This window comes from Gopherus flavomarginatus, chromosome 7, assembly GCF_025201925.1.
Source record: "Gopherus flavomarginatus isolate rGopFla2 chromosome 7, rGopFla2.mat.asm, whole genome shotgun sequence".
Taxonomy (NCBI): Eukaryota; Metazoa; Chordata; order Testudines; family Testudinidae; genus Gopherus; species Gopherus flavomarginatus.
In genome coordinates this window covers 68537617-68557081 of record NC_066623.1, presented here as the reverse complement: position 1 = coordinate 68557081, position 19465 = coordinate 68537617, and the positions used below count along the sequence as shown (strand labels likewise).

General features: G+C 41.8%; 1 protein-coding gene across 3 annotated transcripts in view; it reads right to left on the bottom strand.

The window, feature by feature from the left end:
* The window catches only part of CDC73 (cell division cycle 73), a 185395-nt gene that overhangs the window by 121339 nt on the left and 44591 nt on the right, over nucleotides 1–19465 (bottom strand). For all 3 annotated transcript variants that reach the window (XR_007775378.1, XM_050961449.1, XM_050961448.1), the window contains exon 10: nucleotides 12343–12407. Coding sequence is in view for 2 of the 3 variants with exons in the window: in XM_050961449.1 (XP_050817406.1) it covers nucleotides 12343–12407 (65 nt within the window). In the remaining variant the exon portion in view is untranslated. The remainder of the gene's footprint in view (nucleotides 1–12342; nucleotides 12408–19465) is intronic.

Below are 19465 nucleotides of genomic sequence, written 5' to 3'. Positions count from 1 at the left end.
ACGACAGACAATCATTTCACGCCCTTTTTCCCTGGATTGCCCTGGCAGATGCCATAGCACGGCAACCATGGAGCCAGTTCAGTATTTTTTTTTTTTTTTTTTTTTTTTTTTTTTTTTACAGTCACCGTATGTGTACTGGATGCTGTGGACAGAGGTGATACTCCAGTGCTACATAGCAGCATTCATTTGCTTTTGCATGATAGCAGAGATGGTTACCAGTCGTTCTGTACCGTCTGCTGCCAGTGTAATTTGGCAATGAGATGATGGTTATCTGTCCTTCTGTGCCGTCTGCTGCTGTCATGGGTGCCCCTGGCTGAGATCAGCCGGGGGCGCAAAAGCAAAACTGGGAATGACTCCCCGAGTCAATCCCTCCTTGATGGTTTCTAAAAATAGAGTCAGTCCTGCCTAGAATATAGGGCAAATGTAGTAGAGAAGCAGTGTATCAGAGATTATAGCTGCTCCGTGTCAGATCCCGCACAAATGATGAGCTACATGCCATTCACGGGGGGTGCCCGTGCAACAACCCCACCCGTTGCTTCCCTCCTCCCCCAATCTTCCTGGGCTACCGTGGCAGTGTCCCCCCCCATTTGTGTCATGAAATAATAAAGAATGCAGGAATAAGAAACACTGAGTTTTTAGTGACATAAAATGAGGGGGAGGCAGCCTCCCAGTGCTATGATAGTCCAGGCAGGATATTAAGCAGTGTGGGGGAGAGGAGCCCAGCATCCCACTGCTATGATAGTCCAGGCAGTACAGAATCTTTTCTTTTCACATGAAAGGGAGGGGGCTGATTGAAGCTCAGCCCCCAGTTGCTATGATGAAGACGGTTACCAGCCGTTCTGTACCATCTACTGGGAATGACCAGGAGTCATTCCTATTTTTACCCAGGCGCACTAGCCGACCTCACCTGAGGCAAGCCAGGAGCACTCACGGGCTGATGGTGACGACGGATATCAGTCATATTGTACCGCCTGACACCAGGGAGGGGAGAGGAGCAGATACTGCTCTTCGCTGCTGCAGCATCACGTCTATGAGCAGCATTCAGCAGACATAGGGTGACATTGAAAGAAGTCAAGAAATGATTTCTTTCCCTTTTCTTTCACGTGGGGGGGGGGAGTAAATTGACGAGCTATTCCCTGAACCACGCCGGACAATGTGTTTGAACCTACAGGCATTGGGAGCTCAGCCAAGAATGCAAATACTTTTCGGAGACTGCTGGGGACTGTGGGATAGCTGGAGTCCTCAGTACCCCCTCCCTCCCTCCATGAGCGTCCATTTGAGTCTCTGGCTTCCCGTTACGCTTGTCACGCAGCACTGTGTAGCCTGGAGATTTTTTTTTTCAAACGCTTTGGCATTTCGTCTTCTGTAACGGAGCTTTGATAGAACAGATTTGTCTCCCTATACAGCGATCAGATTCAGTATCTCCCATACGGTCCATGCTGGAGCTCTTTTTGGATTTGGAACTGCACTGCCACCCATGCTGATCAGAGCTCCACGCTGGGCAAACAGGAAATGAAAATCAAAATTTTGCGGGGCTTTTCCTGTTTACCTGGCCACTGCATCCGAGCTGAGATTGCTGTCCAGAGCGGTCACAGTGGTGCACTGTGGGATACCGCCCAGAGGCCAATACCGTCAATTTGCGGCCACACTAACCCTAATCCGATATGGTAATACCGATTTTAGTGCTACTCCTCTCGTCGGGGAGGAGTACAGAAACCGATATAAAGGGCCTCGTAGTGTGGACGGGTACAGCGTTAAATCGGTTTTACGCTGCTAAAATCGCTTTAAACGCATAGTGTAGACCAGGCCTATTTCAAATTACCTAGTCTTGGGAAAGCTAAAAATACTATGAGAACGATGAAAAACTGCAGGACTTTATGACAGGATTTGAATTTACTGAAGGTAGTTACATCTAACTTTAAAAAAATTATTCTGGTTACCAAGAACATTATGGTTGTCATGGGAAACATTTGAAAAGCTGGCTCAAGAAGAAAAAAGTTAGGAGCTTGATGAGTCCCATGGAAGAGTAAAACTGCCTGTCCAACACTGTGGCTATTTGCTCTGAAGATTAAAATCTCATCGCATGGGGTGCTTTCACATGATTCTGATAAAACCTGAGAATGGTGAAGTCCGTTGGACACTCCTATTTACTCTCACAAGCATTTTGAGGCAGAGACTGTATTTTCATTTACAGCAAGGGTGGGCAAACTACGGCCCATGGGCCAGCTCCAGCTTGCAAGCTGGGGAGCGGGGCCTGGAGCTTGCCCACTCCGGTGCTCCAGCCGGGGCGCTGGGTTGGAGGTCGCTCCAGAGCTCCAGCCAGGGCGCTGGGTCGGGGCCACAGCACGCGTCTTCCGGAAGCCGTGGCACGGACCCGCTCTGGCTTCTACGTGCTCCAATGGCCCCTTCCGGCACTCCAGTGGGGGCTGCTGGGGTGGTGCCTGCAGATGGGGCAATATGCAGAACCACCTGGCCGAGCTTCCGTGTAGGAGCCAGAGAAGGGACATGCCACTGCTTCCGGGAGATGCTTGAGGTAAGCACCACTCAAAGCCTGCACCCCTGAGCCTCTCTCCATGCCCCAACCCCCTGCACCAGCCCTGATCCCCCTGTTGCTCTCCAAACCCCATCATTCCCAGCCTGGAGCACCCTCCTGCACCTCAAACCTCTTATCCCCAGCCCCACCCCATAGCTCGCACCCCCAACCAGAGCCCTCACCCTCTCCCGTACACCAACCCCATTTTTGTGAGCATTCATGGCCCGCTATACAATTTCTCTTCCCCGATGTGGCCCTCAGGCCAAACAGTTGGCCCACCCCTGATTTATAGAAACAAAAAATGTTACGATATATTACTTATTGTGAATTGATGGTTCACATGCCAGAATATAAAAATGGCCTGCTATAGTTTTCTGGTCAGTTTTCTCTTCTGAGTTATATAGAAGCAGTTAGTTTAGGTTTACATTTGAAAGATAACATTGTCCAGTAGATAGGCAAATGTACAGTCCCCAGCTTCACCCAATGCCCTGTCCTGTAACCTTGAGCAAGACCCTATTTGCCCTCCTACTCTGTGTCTGACTTTTCTATTTAGACTGCTATTTATAAAGGGCCTGCCTTATACATTTTTGCAGTAGGCATTTCATCCAAGTTGGAAGTAGTGCCAAAAGAACTTTGTTGTACCTTTTCTATTCTCTGCTTTGGAGTCAAGTCATCTGGTGCATAACATTGTATATAAAGAAATTTAAAGAAAAAGAATTTTCGCTAGGCTATGTTTTCATTTAGAAAAAGATACCCAAAACCTATACTATGGGCCTGACCTATATAACCGAGCACCTTTAAATACCAGTCAGCCACCTCAATGACTGTTTTTCCCTGTTTCTATGGTTAAACTTGACTAACGCAGGACTAAAAATGCTACAGTTACAAAACAGGTTACCATTATGGCCACACCAGGTAATTTACAGAACACAGTTCACTACACATGAGAGACACTGGACTGAGGTTATACCTGTACAGAAAATAATGACCAGCTTGTTATGTAAAGATCGCAAGCCAACTGTGCTTAATTTCACTGAGAAGACAGCAAAACATCTATTGTTTAATGGCCCATTCTTTCAGTCTCCCTCCCACATCATCGCAACCCATTTCATAATATAAAAATCTTGTGTAACCCACACGCAAATAGTTTTGTAAGTGGCTATTCCTTTTCTAGTGTTAAACACTAACTTCAGTGGTGGATTTAGAGTTAGTAAGCCCTGTGTGCAGCTTCATTTTCAGGGTTCCCCCCTTGGGATCCAGCCAAGAAAAAGAACACTCTCTTATCTCACTCCCTATCCCCACTGTTTTTCCATTTTTTTTTCCTTCCTCCTCCTCCTCCATTATAAGTAATGGGAAGTAAATGAAAATAAAGTGAGGTACCTTGATTGGGGCAGGGGGTTGGGGTGCAGGAGGGAGTGGGGGGGGCAAGCTCTGGGCGGAAGTTTGGGTACTGGGTGTGGGCTCTTGGCTGGGGCAGGGGTGTGGGCTTTGGGAGGAAGTTTGGTTGTGGGGTGCAGGATCTGGGCTGGGGCAGGGGTGCAGGAGCTGGGTAGTGCTTACCTCAGGCAGTGCGGCTCCCAAATAAGCGGCACACACACCCCTCCAGCAGCTGCTCCTAGGCTGAGGGGGAGGGGGTCTCCACATGATGCTGCCCACAGGCGCCGCCCCGCAGCTTCCATTGGCCACAGTTCCTGGCCAATGGAAGCTGCAGAGTCAGTGTTCAGGGTAGGGGCACTGAGCACTGAAACCCCCATTCCCTCACAGGGGCCGCAGGGACATGCTGGCCACTTCCAGGAGCAAAGCGGCACAGAGGAAGGGAGGCAGAGCAGGCAGGGAGCCACATTAGTCCTGCTGCTGGCACATCTCTGCACACCCCTTGAGGGAAGGGAGGCAGTGGGTCTCTGTGCGCTGCCTGGGATGGGGGAAGTGTGTGGAGCCACCTCCTGCCCCCACCAGGGTGCACAGAAATGTGCCAGCAGCCGGCTGCTTCCGGGAGCAATGTGGGGCCACGGGCCACGGCATGCAGGCAGCCTCCCTGCCTGAGCCCTGCTGTGCTGCCGACCAGGACTCGGGGGACGGGTTTTCAGATATTTGTCCTGTATTTTGAAAGGTCCCCTGTCACTGGGGGCCCCGTGCCACAGCACGTTTGTTTCATGGTAAATCTGCTCCTGACTAACTTTAAAAGAAATCTGAGGAAGATGCTACAATTTACCCATTTATTTGAAACAGGTAATAATAATATTATACCAAACATAAAATCCCACCAAATGCTTCTCTCACACAGTTTTAAAGTACCTGCAAGCAGCTAATGGGTTAATTTACCTACATTCAATCCACTCACATGCAGGAGATCTTGCACAGGGCACAGTTCTAATTTTAAAACTAACATTTTTTAAAAGTTTGTATTGCCCTCTGGGTTGAAACTAACAACTTAACAAAAAAATTGATCCGGATGGATTTGTATCCTTTTGATTATATTTCTGAAAATCCTGTGTAATTGTTTGTTTTACGCTGCTGGGGAGCACTGCAACTTGCCTTTTTGATAGGCAGCAACAGCGTGAGCGCTTGCCTCATGCTGGGTGGCCTCTTCCGGGGAGCAATGCCTGGAAGCAGTAGTTTTAATTTAATTTTTAAAATCACATATGCAATGAAAATTAAATCACACATATTTACATTTTTACACCACTACAGTCCTAAATCTTCCTGATGGAAATACTTCATTTCAGACATGCATTTAATCTCCGTTTTGGTACCGAGATGCATTGTGTTCTTTTATTTCCTCTGAATACACCTCTACCCTGATACAACGCTGTCCTCGGGAACCAAAAAATCTTACTGCGTTATATGTGAAACCGCATTACATTGAACTTGCTTTGATCCGCTGGAGTGCACAGCCCCGCTCCCCGGAGCACTGCTTTACCACGTTACATCCGAATTCATGTTATATCAGATTACATTATATCGGGGTAGAGGAGTACTTCCTTTTAATTAATTGACCAGCATCTCATGATTTACTCATATAGGTGCACCTCAATTATCCAAATCTTCCATGCAAAGTCTGTGTGTGCACATAATGTTGCACCTCTTCCCCAACCTCAATGACCCCCTCACATGCCAGCCTTAGGGAATTCAGTAGCTCCTCTCTTGACTTTCTTTAGCCCATCACTTAATAATCCATGGGGGAGACACTGCAATGCCCTACTTATTGGATCTTCATATAACCTTTGTTAACTGGATTTTGTATTATTGAGATTCTACTATATGACAAAGTTGGAGATTTTTTTTTTTATTTTTTTTTGAGGGAGGGGCAACAAAATCCTTCGATTATTTAAACCTTAACTTAGTCAAGTCTCAGTTCTTGAACATCAAACTGAAATTGATCTAAAAATGCTTCCGCATGTAGTGGAGTTTAGCTAATATTCAGATTCTTCCAAAATAATTGTCAGAAGTGTGGTTTACCTACCAGTACATGTTTATCCTAAAGTGAATTTTTTTCCCCCTGTATAGACTATATAACGTACTAACTTCATTTTGAAAACATTACATGTGGACCAAAACCTCTATTTAGGTAACTTTAGTCCTTGGCAGATAATCAAACAAATATCACAACTGGACGTTCAATTATCACTAACTGCTAAAAAAATCTTTACAAATAAGGATCTCTTTTACACCAACTATTTTAATCTGGAAAATTGGACACTAGCCTGTCAGCACTGGAAAAATAGTTTTTTAAAAAGATAATTTAGAAGCTTTAAAAAGAAGTAGCAAAGAGTCCAGTGGCACCTTATAGACTAACAGACATTTTGGAGCATGAGCTTTCGTGCTCCACAAAAGCTCATGCTCCAAAACGTCTGTTAGTCTATAAGCTGCCACAGGACTATCTGCTGCTTTTACAGATCCAGACTAACACGGCTACCCCTCTGATATTTAAAAAGAAGGCTTCCTTCCCACAAACTAGGATTTCTTAAGTGTAGAACATATATATTTGTCTACACTGCAGCAGTTTACATTTTAGTTTGCTATTAGCAAAATAGCCCAAACTGACTAAAACCTAGTTAGCCAACAGGACTTGTGTAAAACCAGTTCAACTGACCAAGTGTCTCACATCAAGGAAATGCAGACAAATATGATGTGGTCAAATCCATGCCTTCTGGCAGAGGTTCCCAAAGGAGAGGAGTGTTAACAATGGTTGTAGCTGAATATGACCTTCAGTGACAGCCTCCAACATCAGCAGTCAAAATAAACAGATTGTCTATGCTTCACAGGCTGTGATTTCCAAAGGAAAACGGAAGTATTAAGCCACAGGTCCCTAAAATCTAAGAAAGGCAAAAAATAGAATCTGTTACACCCCCTATGAAAACAAACATGCAGGTCTAATCTGCCTATAGAAAAACTGAAAACCATGTCTCAGATCAGGGGTGGTCAAACTACAAGCCGGGGGCAACATCTGACCCTCCACCTGGTTTAAAGCAGCCCTGGAGCTCCTGTTGGGGAGTGGAGTCTGGGGCTCTGCAGCTGTGCAACAACCCCGAGGGCTCCTGAGCACCTACAGCCTGCTGGCCATCTTCCAAGGTATTGTGGTGAATGGCGCTCCAGCCAGGGAGCTGGGTCCGAGGCTGCTCCGTGCGTACGTGCCAAGGCTCCTGGAAGCAGCAGCATGTCCCCCTTCCGGCTCCGATGCTTAGGGACAGCCAGGGGGCTGCGCACGCTGAAACCACCCCAAGCACCACCCCTGCAGCTCCCATTGGCTGGGAAATGCGACTAATAGGAGCTGCAGGGGCAATGCCTGCAGACAAGGAAGCACGCAGAGCTGCTTGCCCGCATCTCTGCATAGCAGCCGGAGAAGGGACATGCCACTGCTTTCAGGAGCTGCTTCAGGTAAGTGCTGCCCGGAGCCTGCATCCCTGACCCCCCTCATGCCCTAACCCCCTGCCTTAGCCCTGATTCCTCTCCTGCACCCCAACCCCCTGCACCAACCCAGAATCCCCCCCACCCCCGTACCCTGAACTCCTCATTTCTGGACCCACCCCAGAGTACACACCCCCAGCCAGAGCCCTCACCTCCCTCATGTCACAACCCCCATCCCCCTCCTACCAACTGAACTCCTTGGTCACAGCCTGGAGCACCCTCATACACCCCAAATCTCTCATCCCCAGCCTCACTCCAGAGCCTGCACCTCCAGCCGGAGCTTTTCTCCCCCCCCCCAAGCCCAGAGCCCCCTCCCACACCCTGAACTCCTCCTTTCTGGCTCTACCCCAGAGCCCTCACTCCCAGCCAGAGTCCGCACCGCCCTGTTTCAGATGGTGGCACTGATAAGGAGACCCAGTTTAGACCCTTGCCACTCCAGTTAATGGGATTGCTACGTTTGAAAGAGAAGGTTATTATTTGATACAGGATTATACAATTTACCAGTACACTTATGTGAAGGGAAGGAGAAAAACCACGACACAGGAGAAGTAAAACACAGTGGCAAGGAAATCAGCTATAGGTAAAAACTTAGGTCACACTGACTCGTCTTTGTCCTGGACAAGTAACTGTTCTTCATATGTGCGTATGGTCAACACAGAGCATGTCCTCATCAAGGGAAAAGCAAAAGCCAACTTTATTATACATGCAAATCACAAGCAACTCTCATTACTCCAATATTCCACGATGAGTCATCAGACAGTTCTTTTGTGCTGACCTTTACAACCATGTCAAGCTGTGAGGACAGCTAAGGGCTTCATGTTTTTTGGTTACAGCAATCCTGTTAGTCCAGAATTCAGTTTCATTATGTCTAATGCAATATAAAGGTTAAACTATTTTTTAGGTTTTCACTAGATGGCACTACCTTGGCTTTCAGCTGAGCATTTTCCTTTAACAAGGTCAGAATAAAAAAGCATCAAGTATATTTTGTGTCCATTTTAAACAAGTATGTTTGCACTCTTAATAGTACAAAGTTAAAAATGTGGGGAATTCTTCCTCAGCATTCACTGGGAGAACAAATGCCAGCTATCATCCAACATTGTATACATGAGATAAAGGTAGGACTATCAATATGATCGTCTTCCATATTCATGTTTCCACTGACCCTACCCTAATTACCTTGACAGTGAGCATTTCCCATTTTAAAATGAAAAAAAAAAAATAAAAATAAAACCAGTACATGAGATTACGGTTTGCAGTGAAACCTATAGGTAGGATGGAAGGTGATGTGCTTCTAAAACACAATGAAGGTGCTGTCCAGTTTGCAGTATAAACTGCTGGATAACTAAATATCAAAGTGTTAATACCAGTAGTTTATTGGTCCATCAATTTTAACCATCCCAGGAAAATGGGGAGATGTAGCAGGTAAGAAAAAGGATCACTCCTGAAGAAGTTCTGTTACTGTAATCAATTCACCAACAGAAATAATGAACTTCATGGTTTAGCAATAAAAATTCATTACAGAAAGTCAGTTCTTGCCAACTTCCCTACTACAGCAAAGAACTGCCAGCAGCACAGATTTTAGCTGACACTACTTCAAAAAAGCCCACTATTCACAATCTATTCTGTTACAAACTTGAATTCTAATTGAGCTTCCAACACCACTTACAAAGCAGCAGTAAAAATGTAGTTTTGTTTATTTGTAGAAAAATGCAAGCATCTAGAGTCTCTCAAATTTAGGTTATAATCCAGAGAGCAGTTTCAGTATATACATACTCAATAGTTTTGAGAGTTTCATATAAATCAATGCAAAGCAGTTACAACAGGAAGATGAGAGCAGGTGGGAGAGACAAACTAAGAAAAACTCGACGTTCATAATAGTAAGAAGCCTACGGAAAACTGGACAACTGTATATGGATTACAAGCTGCACAGAAAAGGTAAGATTTTAAGCTGCATTTCTAAAATGTCAGAGGTGAGAAAATTACTACAGAGAGCTGGGTTCCACATTATGGCCCAGAAACAAACAAAGGTCTGTCAAGTCCTTTATAGTTGTGAGATGAAAATTCCTGGGAACTAATACCAGCGGGGATAGAAAAAGGAAGTGCTGCTATCACAAAGTGGTTCACAGAACAAAAAAGTTTGAGAATCACTGAAGAGAAGGAACCGAGGAAATTGTATTTAGATGCCTCTGCACCATACAAATAAAGGATTGAAGAACAAAAACCATGAGGAGTATGCCCAACTCACCAATTTAGTACTTGATAAACAGGGGCGGCTCTAGGCATTTTGCCGCCCCAAGCACGGCAGCCTGCAGCGACCGGCAGAGTGCCCTCCCTGGCTTGCCCACCCCAGGCACGCACTTGACATGCTGATGCCTGGAGCCGCCCCTGTTGATAAATCAAGGTTAGATCAAGTAGTCAACAGTGTTCAACACCCAGTTGTGCTCAGAGAATCAACTGGAGGAACAGTCTTCGCAAGGTAGTCAGTGATCTCCTCCATTCCAAAAATAAATGATGCAGCAGCCAGAATAGAAACAAATCAAGGATGCTATGAGTGAAGAGAATCAAGAGAAGCATCTACCTTGCCACAGTATGCTTTATATCAGATTTCAGCATTTTTCCCAGAAGTGGGGATTGACCAAGTATTCTAATGCATATTTATTATTTTTTCATTCAACTTGTTGGGAGCAAATTACTGCATTATTTTATTTTTTAAATGTGCAGAATATGTTTCAATTCCCTGGCAGTCTGATTTCTTCCAGTACTGTGTGAAGAAAAAGAAGAAACAGGGCTGAAAAGGAAGAGTGAAACTCAAAAGAAGTCACAAACTTGACAGGGTGGTGGCTGTCTGACTATGGATATTGTTACAATCTCTTTCAAACCATGCCACTCACTTAAGTGAAATCAAGCTTGGAGAGAGATGCATATAGTAATATTTCTGCACCACTTAAATAACAATTATTTCCTCCACATTCATAACACAAATCCAGGATTCCACCACAACTCTCAGATTTAGCTTTTAAACTAAAGAAGTCTGACATTTCTGGTGCAAAATAAGACTGTAAAAGTAACACAGAACTTGATTCTTAGATGGAGTAATTCTAAAATGGCAGATGAGATTTTATTGCTTCTCAGGGCACTGTAAAGATCTTCTGTGTAGTCTAATAATAATCCAGTTTCTTAAAATGTTATTATTTCAAAAGGTTCTAGATTATATTAAGTAAAGAACCAGTTTTAGTTTCATTAGTTGTTTTTTTTTTTTTTTTTGGAAACTGAAATTTTTCTCTTCATTGGAAGTGGTTGTGGGGGAAAAAACCAAAGGAATCCAATTTAGCAACTTGTATTCAAGATTTCAGTTCCAAGTATCTTAAAACTATAGATCCTGTGTTGAATTTATAAAGTGGGATTATCAGAGGGGAAAAAATGCCTTGAACTTTTGGATGCAGAACTTTGATATGACGCCATGGAAAGCTATATTTCTAGAGTCACTTTCCTGACTAATTGCAATGTAAAGATTTTTTTAAATTTTAATTAACCCTAGTTTAGCTAAAGCTTTGAACATCATAATAGAAATTGGTTTTTGTTGTTGTTTTTTTTTAACACAGGACAACAAGCAGGCAACCTGTTTGCCAAGTCACAACATGATGATTTGAAACAGACATTACATCCTGAAAATCTGTGTTTAGTAACCTAGTGCTGCAAGACCCTTCACTGGAGCTAGCCTAACAAGCACCATTGTAACACAAGGCCTTTGAATCAAGCAGCCACATTTTTTCCCCTTAATTATACACACCAGTGCATTTTGAATTCATCTACAAGGCAGGACTTTTGGCACCAAATGGATTACTTAAAATTAAATATTAAAAAAATGAACTGGATGCCAGTGTTTTCAGATTGGAGGATGACAATGGCAAAGCAGTTATTAGACAAAGGAAAAAGTTCAAATAAGAATCAATTGGTTTTGAAACATTTACATTCTAGGCATTATTTTATGCTCAAATTAGGAGTGCACAGTAGGCATAGGTGCGCAGATTTAGAAGAATGTTTAGGGCTTTCTATTCAACAGATTTATATAGGTATACAGATGGCAAAAGTCTTAATGAGGCCGCTTTGTTAGTTTTGTGACATCTATCCTACTTATAAGAAGATCAAAACAACATTTGTTTGAGAATGTTCAACCAACTTCCATATAAGTAGACAATTTAAGACAAACATAAAATAAAAAAAAAGTCTGGTTGAGGGTCTCTGCTTTCTCATCTGTACGTACAGCAATCCATATTAAAAAAGATAAATCAAGTCATTTGGCACATATGGTCATCAATCTCACCAGGCCAGATGGAGGAAAAAGCTTAAACAAGTACTGCAGAGGTCAATGAACTCTACCGTCACTAAATTAAATCCAAACAGAAAGTTGGATGTGAGGCAATATTCCAAGTCCACAGTTCAAAGTTTTGCTGACATGTTACACTGTTAACCAACATAGCTATTTTAGCAAAAGCCTTAGGGCAGACACAATTAGACCGACAAAAAAGACCTTTTGCTGGTATAACTCCTATCATTTAGAGGAACTAGTATAAACAATACTGGCAAAAGAATTGCAGATAATATCACCTACATCTCCAGTAGGAGAGTTTGCCGGTATAGCTATACTGGCAAACCCTTTCTAATGTAGGCAAAGTATTAGCCACTACCCAAGGTTACAAATAATCTTTGAAAAAAGAGCTCTTCAATTTGTACACAACCAGTGCACTCTCCAGGTTTTAAAATCAGACACTGACTTCTCATTAACGCTGCTAACAAACAAACAGACAACCCTGTTGAGAGGCACAGGCCAAGTAAACCTGAAACATTTATATATGCTGTCACTGATGCACACTACATTTCAGAAATGCTTTTTAACTTACCGTTACAGACTTCAAAGTCATTCCATGGTAGGTTCCCATAGTGTCAATTTTGAAGCCTTCCGTCTCTGTAAAGTAAAAGAGCCTCTTGTAAGTCATTCCACATGCAACCCTCAGAATAAAGCCCATGTTTAAACTGGCAGGATAGGGGAAATTCCTTTCCAGTCACTTTTGAGAGGAAAAATGCCTTCTTGCTTGTGCAGTATTTTAAGCGCTGTTCACACACTTACTTTTAACTACATTAATCACAGTCACTATCTTGGCTGGCTCTAAATATGGCCTATGACGGATTAGGTGAAATCCTGGTCTCACTGAGGTCCCAAGGAGTTTAGCCATAAACTTCAATGGGGGCCAAGAATGCTCTCTATGTTTAACACTGGTTAAAAACATGGATAGCAATCATGGATAGCTCACACAGTGTTCTGCTTTGGGCAGATGACTACTTTTGCATGTTTGTTTTCCCTGTAACCAGTTTTCCTATAAGCAGTTCACAATACTTTATTGCTACATGGAAAACACTCCTCTACCCATGCTTGTGTATCTAGTTTGACTGGTCTTCCTCTCTCATATATCTTTCCAATATTGCAACTGCTCTATATGCTGCTGGTGCTTTTCTAAATATACATCCCCATAACTCATCTAGGCTAGATTAAGATGGGACAGTGTCTCAGACTATGAACTGAGAATAAGAGTTGTGATTGCACTATTTGGCCCTTAAATTTGGTTTTGATATCCTGACATGCATGTTAGTTTTACAACTCAACATATGCAGAATACTCAAAGGAAGCCTGAAAGAGAATTTTAAAAACTGGGATTTTAGTACAATAGCAAAATAAGGAATATAAATTTACTCAAGCATGTTCACTTTTAATACAATTCAAGTAGTCAATTTTAAATGCTGATTCTAACAGACGCAGAAACCCGAATTATGCAGCTGAAAGCAGCATTCCTAACAGTCTCATGAACCACATTCTACACACTGTAGATGTGCAGGTAGATAAAATTAGTTTTATAAACACACACACACACACACACACACACACACACACACCCCTAAAATCACCATAAACAAAGAAAAGTGTTAAAGATTACACATTTATCTGAATACAGTAGTAACACTGCAGTTACACTAATAGCAAAGAAGTGTTAATGACTAATCAATCCTTATTCTTCAGGGCATAAACTGATCTCCAGTAAGATTAGGATAAAGTTTTCCCTACAACTCCTCACTGAATGCATTGTGGAGGCAAGAGGATTACAACTTCCTCTGGAGTATGTTGCAGTAACCACGGTTAGAAAACTGTAAGAAACTGTTAGTCAAATATACATGCTAACTAGAGAAAGCAATAGTATATATAACATAAGAAAATATCAAGGAATGTTTGCATTTTGTATGTCTCTGCTAATGCAGCATTTCAGAACTTAGCTGAAACAGCTTCAGGATTGTGTAAACTATGAAACCTGGTTTATCTCTCTTATTTGTAAAAACCTTGGTCTGTGTAACAGCAGGGCATCAAGCTCCAGGTGTTCCGCCTCTCCCCAACAAGAAAAAAACCCAAGGTCATAAAAACAGATCAGTAAGGAGAATAACTATCCTAAGGCAAGAACTGGACAGAGCCAGTGAGGAAGATAGTAAAGAATAGATGACAGAAGCAGACAGATAAAAGTAAGTTTTAGCAGGATAAGCAAAAATGTCTTAGTTTAGGTTAGTTACTGTGATTAATAGACTCAGACTTTAAGGTCAGAAGGGACCATCATGACCATCTAGTCTGATTTCCTGCACATTGGAGACCACAGAACCTCACCCATGCTTCCTGCAATAGACCCATAAACTCTGGCTGAGTTACTGAAGTCCTTAAAGCATGATTTAAAGACTTCAAATTACAGAGAATTCACCCTCTACACTAGTTTAAACCTGTGCCCTATGACCCAGAGGAAGGCAAAAAAACCCAGGGTCTCTGCCAATGTGACCTGGAGGGAAATTCCTTCCTGACCCCAAATATGGCAATCAGTAAGACACTGAATATGCAGGCATGACCCACCAGACACACACCTGGGAAAAAAATTGCTGTAGTAACTGAGGGCCCTTCTCATCTAGTGTCCCATTACTGGCCATTGGCAATATTTGGTGCTAGCAGTCACAGATCAGCTACATTCCATTGCAGGCAGTCTCATCATTCCATCCCTTCCATGCATAAGAATGTTTTAATTAGATAGGTACACAGATGAGGTAACTTGGGAAATAGATTCTGCACAAAGCTACAGAATAAGGGATAAAAGATTGTGATTGACAACAAGAGCATGTAGAAGACAGGGAAAAACAAACAGACCAGAGATTTGAAAAAAGTTGCTCTATCCTTAGGAGACAGAACTTGATTGGTTATCTTTCTCGCTTCATCTGTTTTTGCATGTATATGTCATTCATAGGTGATAATAGTATTGTCTTAAAATATACAAAATATAGGCTAAGAAACTGTTTATGCCTAAATTGAAGAGGATCTCATTTTTCACCCACCATCACTGATATGAGAAACCTAACTAGCTGGATCATTGTCTGTTATGGCATAGCAATTCCCATGTTGTAGCCTAACAGTAATTTCAGATGGTTCAATAACCCTGCATGTGTCAACAAATTTTATACTGTGGGCTGCCTCAAAAATCTTGGACTACCTTAGCTCCCAGCCTCACTCTGCTGCAAACACCATACCTGGCTCCATTTAAAAGGGCTAGGCCCCAAAGTGAAAATAAGCCAGTAAGCACACTGATGTGAGTTTTTCGGTCTGACTACATTCCACCACTACAATTTGTACACATGCTCTTTATTTCCACTCTCCTGGTAGATTTTACATTTTTAGTACCCAAAATTTTCCCTCATTGCTTACAAGCCCCACTAACCATTCCAGGTCATTCTGCAGTTTGTTTCCGTGTCCCTTTTGTTGGCTATTCATCCAGTGTTGAGCCGTCAGTAAATCTGATCATGGTTGAATTTACATCAAAGTAATAGCTGACAAAAAAAGACTTAACAGACTTTAATTTCTGGAAGGAACCCAAACAGGCTAAAGCAGCACAAGGGAGAACTGCTAGGAACACAAAGGAGCTCTGGCTGAAGGCTGATTCATCCATACCTAAAATGAAGCCTGTACACCACTCTCCATTTCAGTGGTACATGTCTCATTACTGATGACAGCAGCTCTTTGCACTATCTGGAAGGGGTCCACTAATCTGTTTTAAGAACCACTATGCAAACGAAGTCAGACATCAAATTTCACTCCAAACAAGATGTTAACACACCCCTCTTTACTAGCAGCCAAATCAAAAACAAAGGGCTCCATGCAGTGGTTTCTAAACTACATTAACTAAGTAACTGAATTGTACAAAATACATCAGATATAAAGAGAGACTGTTTATAAATCCCCTAGCCTATCAATCACTTATCAAATAGTTCAATCATCTCACAACTGGAACTCAGCATGAGCTTCCGTTTAACAGCCTCTCAATACCAATCTGCAGCCGACAAAATGGGTATTCACCCATGAAAGCTCATGCTCCACTACGTGTGTTAGTCTATAAGGTGCCACGGCACTCTTTGCTGCTTTTACAGATCCACACTATCATGGCTACCCCTCTGATACTTAACCTGAGTATAGTAACAAGTTTTATTTGCAAATATTAATTTTATAATCTTCTAATACTCAGACATACATCACATCACCCAGCTCACCCACACCAGGTTGGAAAAACAAGACGACATGTATTTCTTAAAATCAAAATCTGTGGACGCCTTGCATATTTATTCTCTATTATTAATGACATTCATGTTTTGATTGTAGGATTCTATTTCTAAATAGAAATTTAATTCTAAGCACAAAAGAAAAATCAGGGCACAGAGCATAATTAAAATCTAGAATTTTGGTAGAAAATGCCATTACACATCTACAAGACAGCAGCAAGCTCTTAAAGACCCCATGACAAGACAAATACATTTATAGTACAACTTCACTAACAACCTGGTTCGCGTAACAATAAATTTGCTTACTACCTGCAAAAAAGCAGCTTCAGGTTTAGAAACTGGAGACTCTCCCCCTCTATTTCATAAATTTACTGTTCAAAAGAAGTGGCAAGTATGCAGCCTGAACACATTAATTTATTGTGTAAATATAACTGTACGTAAACATGAAGCAAAAAAAAGGTGTGGGTGAAAAGTGATGCCCACACTAAGTCCAACAGCAAGGCTTTCAGTTAAACATGGGAAAACATTTAGATGTGGTAAAGACGACACTGTGGCCTGTAATGACAGAAAGAATACTATCAGTTTATACTAGATGGGATCACAAGTAGTGTCTGTTCTGACAGCAATTCAGCTTTTGATTATGGGCACCTTGGTGGCAGTCTCAGCAGAGAAACAAAGGCCAGCATCTCACTTCTCAAGGTAGCCCCTCAAGTCAGGAAGAGGGCACTGGTGGAGAAGTTTATATTGCTACCACCTATGCTGAACACGGATAGAAAAGATTATGCAAATCTTCCGAGTTATTTCAGCACTTTTCACATGTGCTAACGTCACTTTAAAAGCGGAGTTGATGAAACACAGGCAAAGGAGTCTAAAAAGGTCAGCACAGAACAATTTAGCCACTGCTCTTAAAGCAGTTTATTACTTGAATATCCTATAGAACAAAAAAACACCGTCATACATTAGCTCAGTGGTCAAGCATGTCACTGGCTAAATTAAGTACACACAGTTCAAAATGAAGGACTAAGCCTTGATGTAAGAGGGAGAAGGGTGCCAGATATGCTGTTCAAGAAGAGCACTGTCTCTGTTTCAGAAACAGTTATGAATCAAAAATATAACTTGTTATATTGCCAAGATTGATGTGACAGCTTAAGGGTTAGAAAGAGGTGGTCTGTGCCATGAAAATGATGCCATGCATGAAGTTCTCTTACCTCCTTAATGCCCAGTCAAAATTAAATTGAGTTAAACTTAAAGAGTAAGCATAAAGGAGAAAATCTAGTATTTAAGTTTATTTTGTATTGTTAAAGACTTGTGCTGCTCACTAGCAATTTGAAAGTCAAAGTCAGAAGTGAGGAAATAATGCTGAACAAAGCAATTGCGGTGTGTTTGCCTTAACAGCTCGATTGTTTGGAGGGGATGGGAATGGCCAGGTGTATAGCCAGGTAACATGATCTTCCATGGCAAGGACAGACAGACCATTTATGATGGATGGAGCTGCAAGACACATTCTAACATGTTTAATGTGACATACAATAATTTAAGTTTAAAGACAAGACAACTTTTCTCCTTTTAATCATAGCTGGCATAATAAAGTATGTTTGAGAATGAGCACTGGTCTGTGTCTACTACAGGACTGCTAAAGCAGTTCAATTTACTGTGGGTATAACAGACTTGTTCTTTACTCTCAAAGAATAGTACTTAAAATCTAAAAACTTATTTACTATTGCAGCTACCTTAACTAAAGCATTCCAGTAATAGAACTTGTCCTATTTGGCATCGAGGCAAGCCATCTAGGTGAGTAAACTGATACTACCTTCTGAGTAACAGTCCATCCCAGAATATACAGAAACTTGGCTGCAACTCAGCAGTCTACTTACCATATCTTGCCAAGTTAAAGTGTTTTAACCCATTATCTTACATCTACACGTTTTAAATTGCTTATGTTAACAAGCAACCTGATTCCCATATTAATCCAACATACTGAAAGATCCAAGGTAGAAAAAACCCACAGAAGCAAGCAATTTCCTAATTAAGACTGCATGGATAATACTGTAGCAAAATTGAGATTAAAATAATCTAAGTCCTTATGCAGTAATTGTTAGTTTAATACTATGAAACTCTTTTAATATTGTAAGATCCTCTGATAGAAGAGCTACAATGACTATATGCACTATTTTTGTGGCAAGTTGTATATACAATTTAGTTCTCGTTTTTAACAGGTTATTCAGAACAGCATGAGTAATGCTTTATGGTATACTTTCCTTATATCTATTCATTATGGAGGAAAATTCAGTGAGTTTTCCTGTTCCTCTCAAATGCTAACAGGATATTGAGTTTTAAGATCAGAAGCAACTATTTGATAATGACTACCTACATATCACAGGCCCTAGAATTTCACCCAATGATTATATGCTGAGACTGAGATTTTCAGAAGTGACTAATGATTTTGGGTGCCAACATGAGATTTGTTAGAGTGGCCTCATTTTCAGAGGATTGGCACCTTAGCATCTTCTAAAAAAATCAGACTCCCTTGAGGTGCCAGAAGTTGGACATACAATTCCTAGTCACTTTTGAAAATTTTGGGCTTAATAGGTCTTTTATCTATTGCTAAATTTGCTAAAATACTGACAATGTGGTAGAAAGATAAAAAGAAAAAAAAATCAAATGGTAAATGATAAATTTGAAACAGTAAGTTTTTAACTTATTACCAACAAGGTATTAGGAGAACTAGAAATATTTAAAAATAAATGCTGTACTAATATATTTCATGTAAGGAATTCTTCTCCCTTAAGTCTGTTCTATACCCCACAGACTGCAGCAGGAGTTGCAGAGTAGCTTCACAGTTCCAGCTTCAGGTTGAGGATTCATCTCTTCCCCCATTTTGCAAGACTTAGCATTATGTTCCTAATAGGTTCTGTACTCTGCCTTTGTACAGGGTATGAAAATTTAGTGCTTAAAGAGGTGATGCTTTTTAAAGCGTAAGTAGTTTCTTTTCCAATAATGTTCTAAAATACTTTGTATACTGTGAAAAGCCCCAAAATTACCTACTCCCCTTCCTAGAATTTGTCTTAATTAATATAATAAGATTTCACTAGATAAAGCTCAACCCATGTCTTCTCTCTAGGTTTAGCTGTTTCTAGGATTCCTATCCCAGGATTGTCCAACCCAAACACAAGGTTCTTTTTCCCTCTAGGGTACAGAACTACTCCCCACCTCTGTACGCCCATACTGTATCCACACAAGAGTAAGAAACCACCAGAAAATGCTTAATGAATCTAAGTGCCATCAATCCTAGTCACAGGAACAAGAACACTGCCAGCCAGTTACTCTTTGGTGTTCATTAACTCCATGGGGAAACTGCACCCTCCTTGCTTAGGCATGAGACAGAGAGAGAAGGGG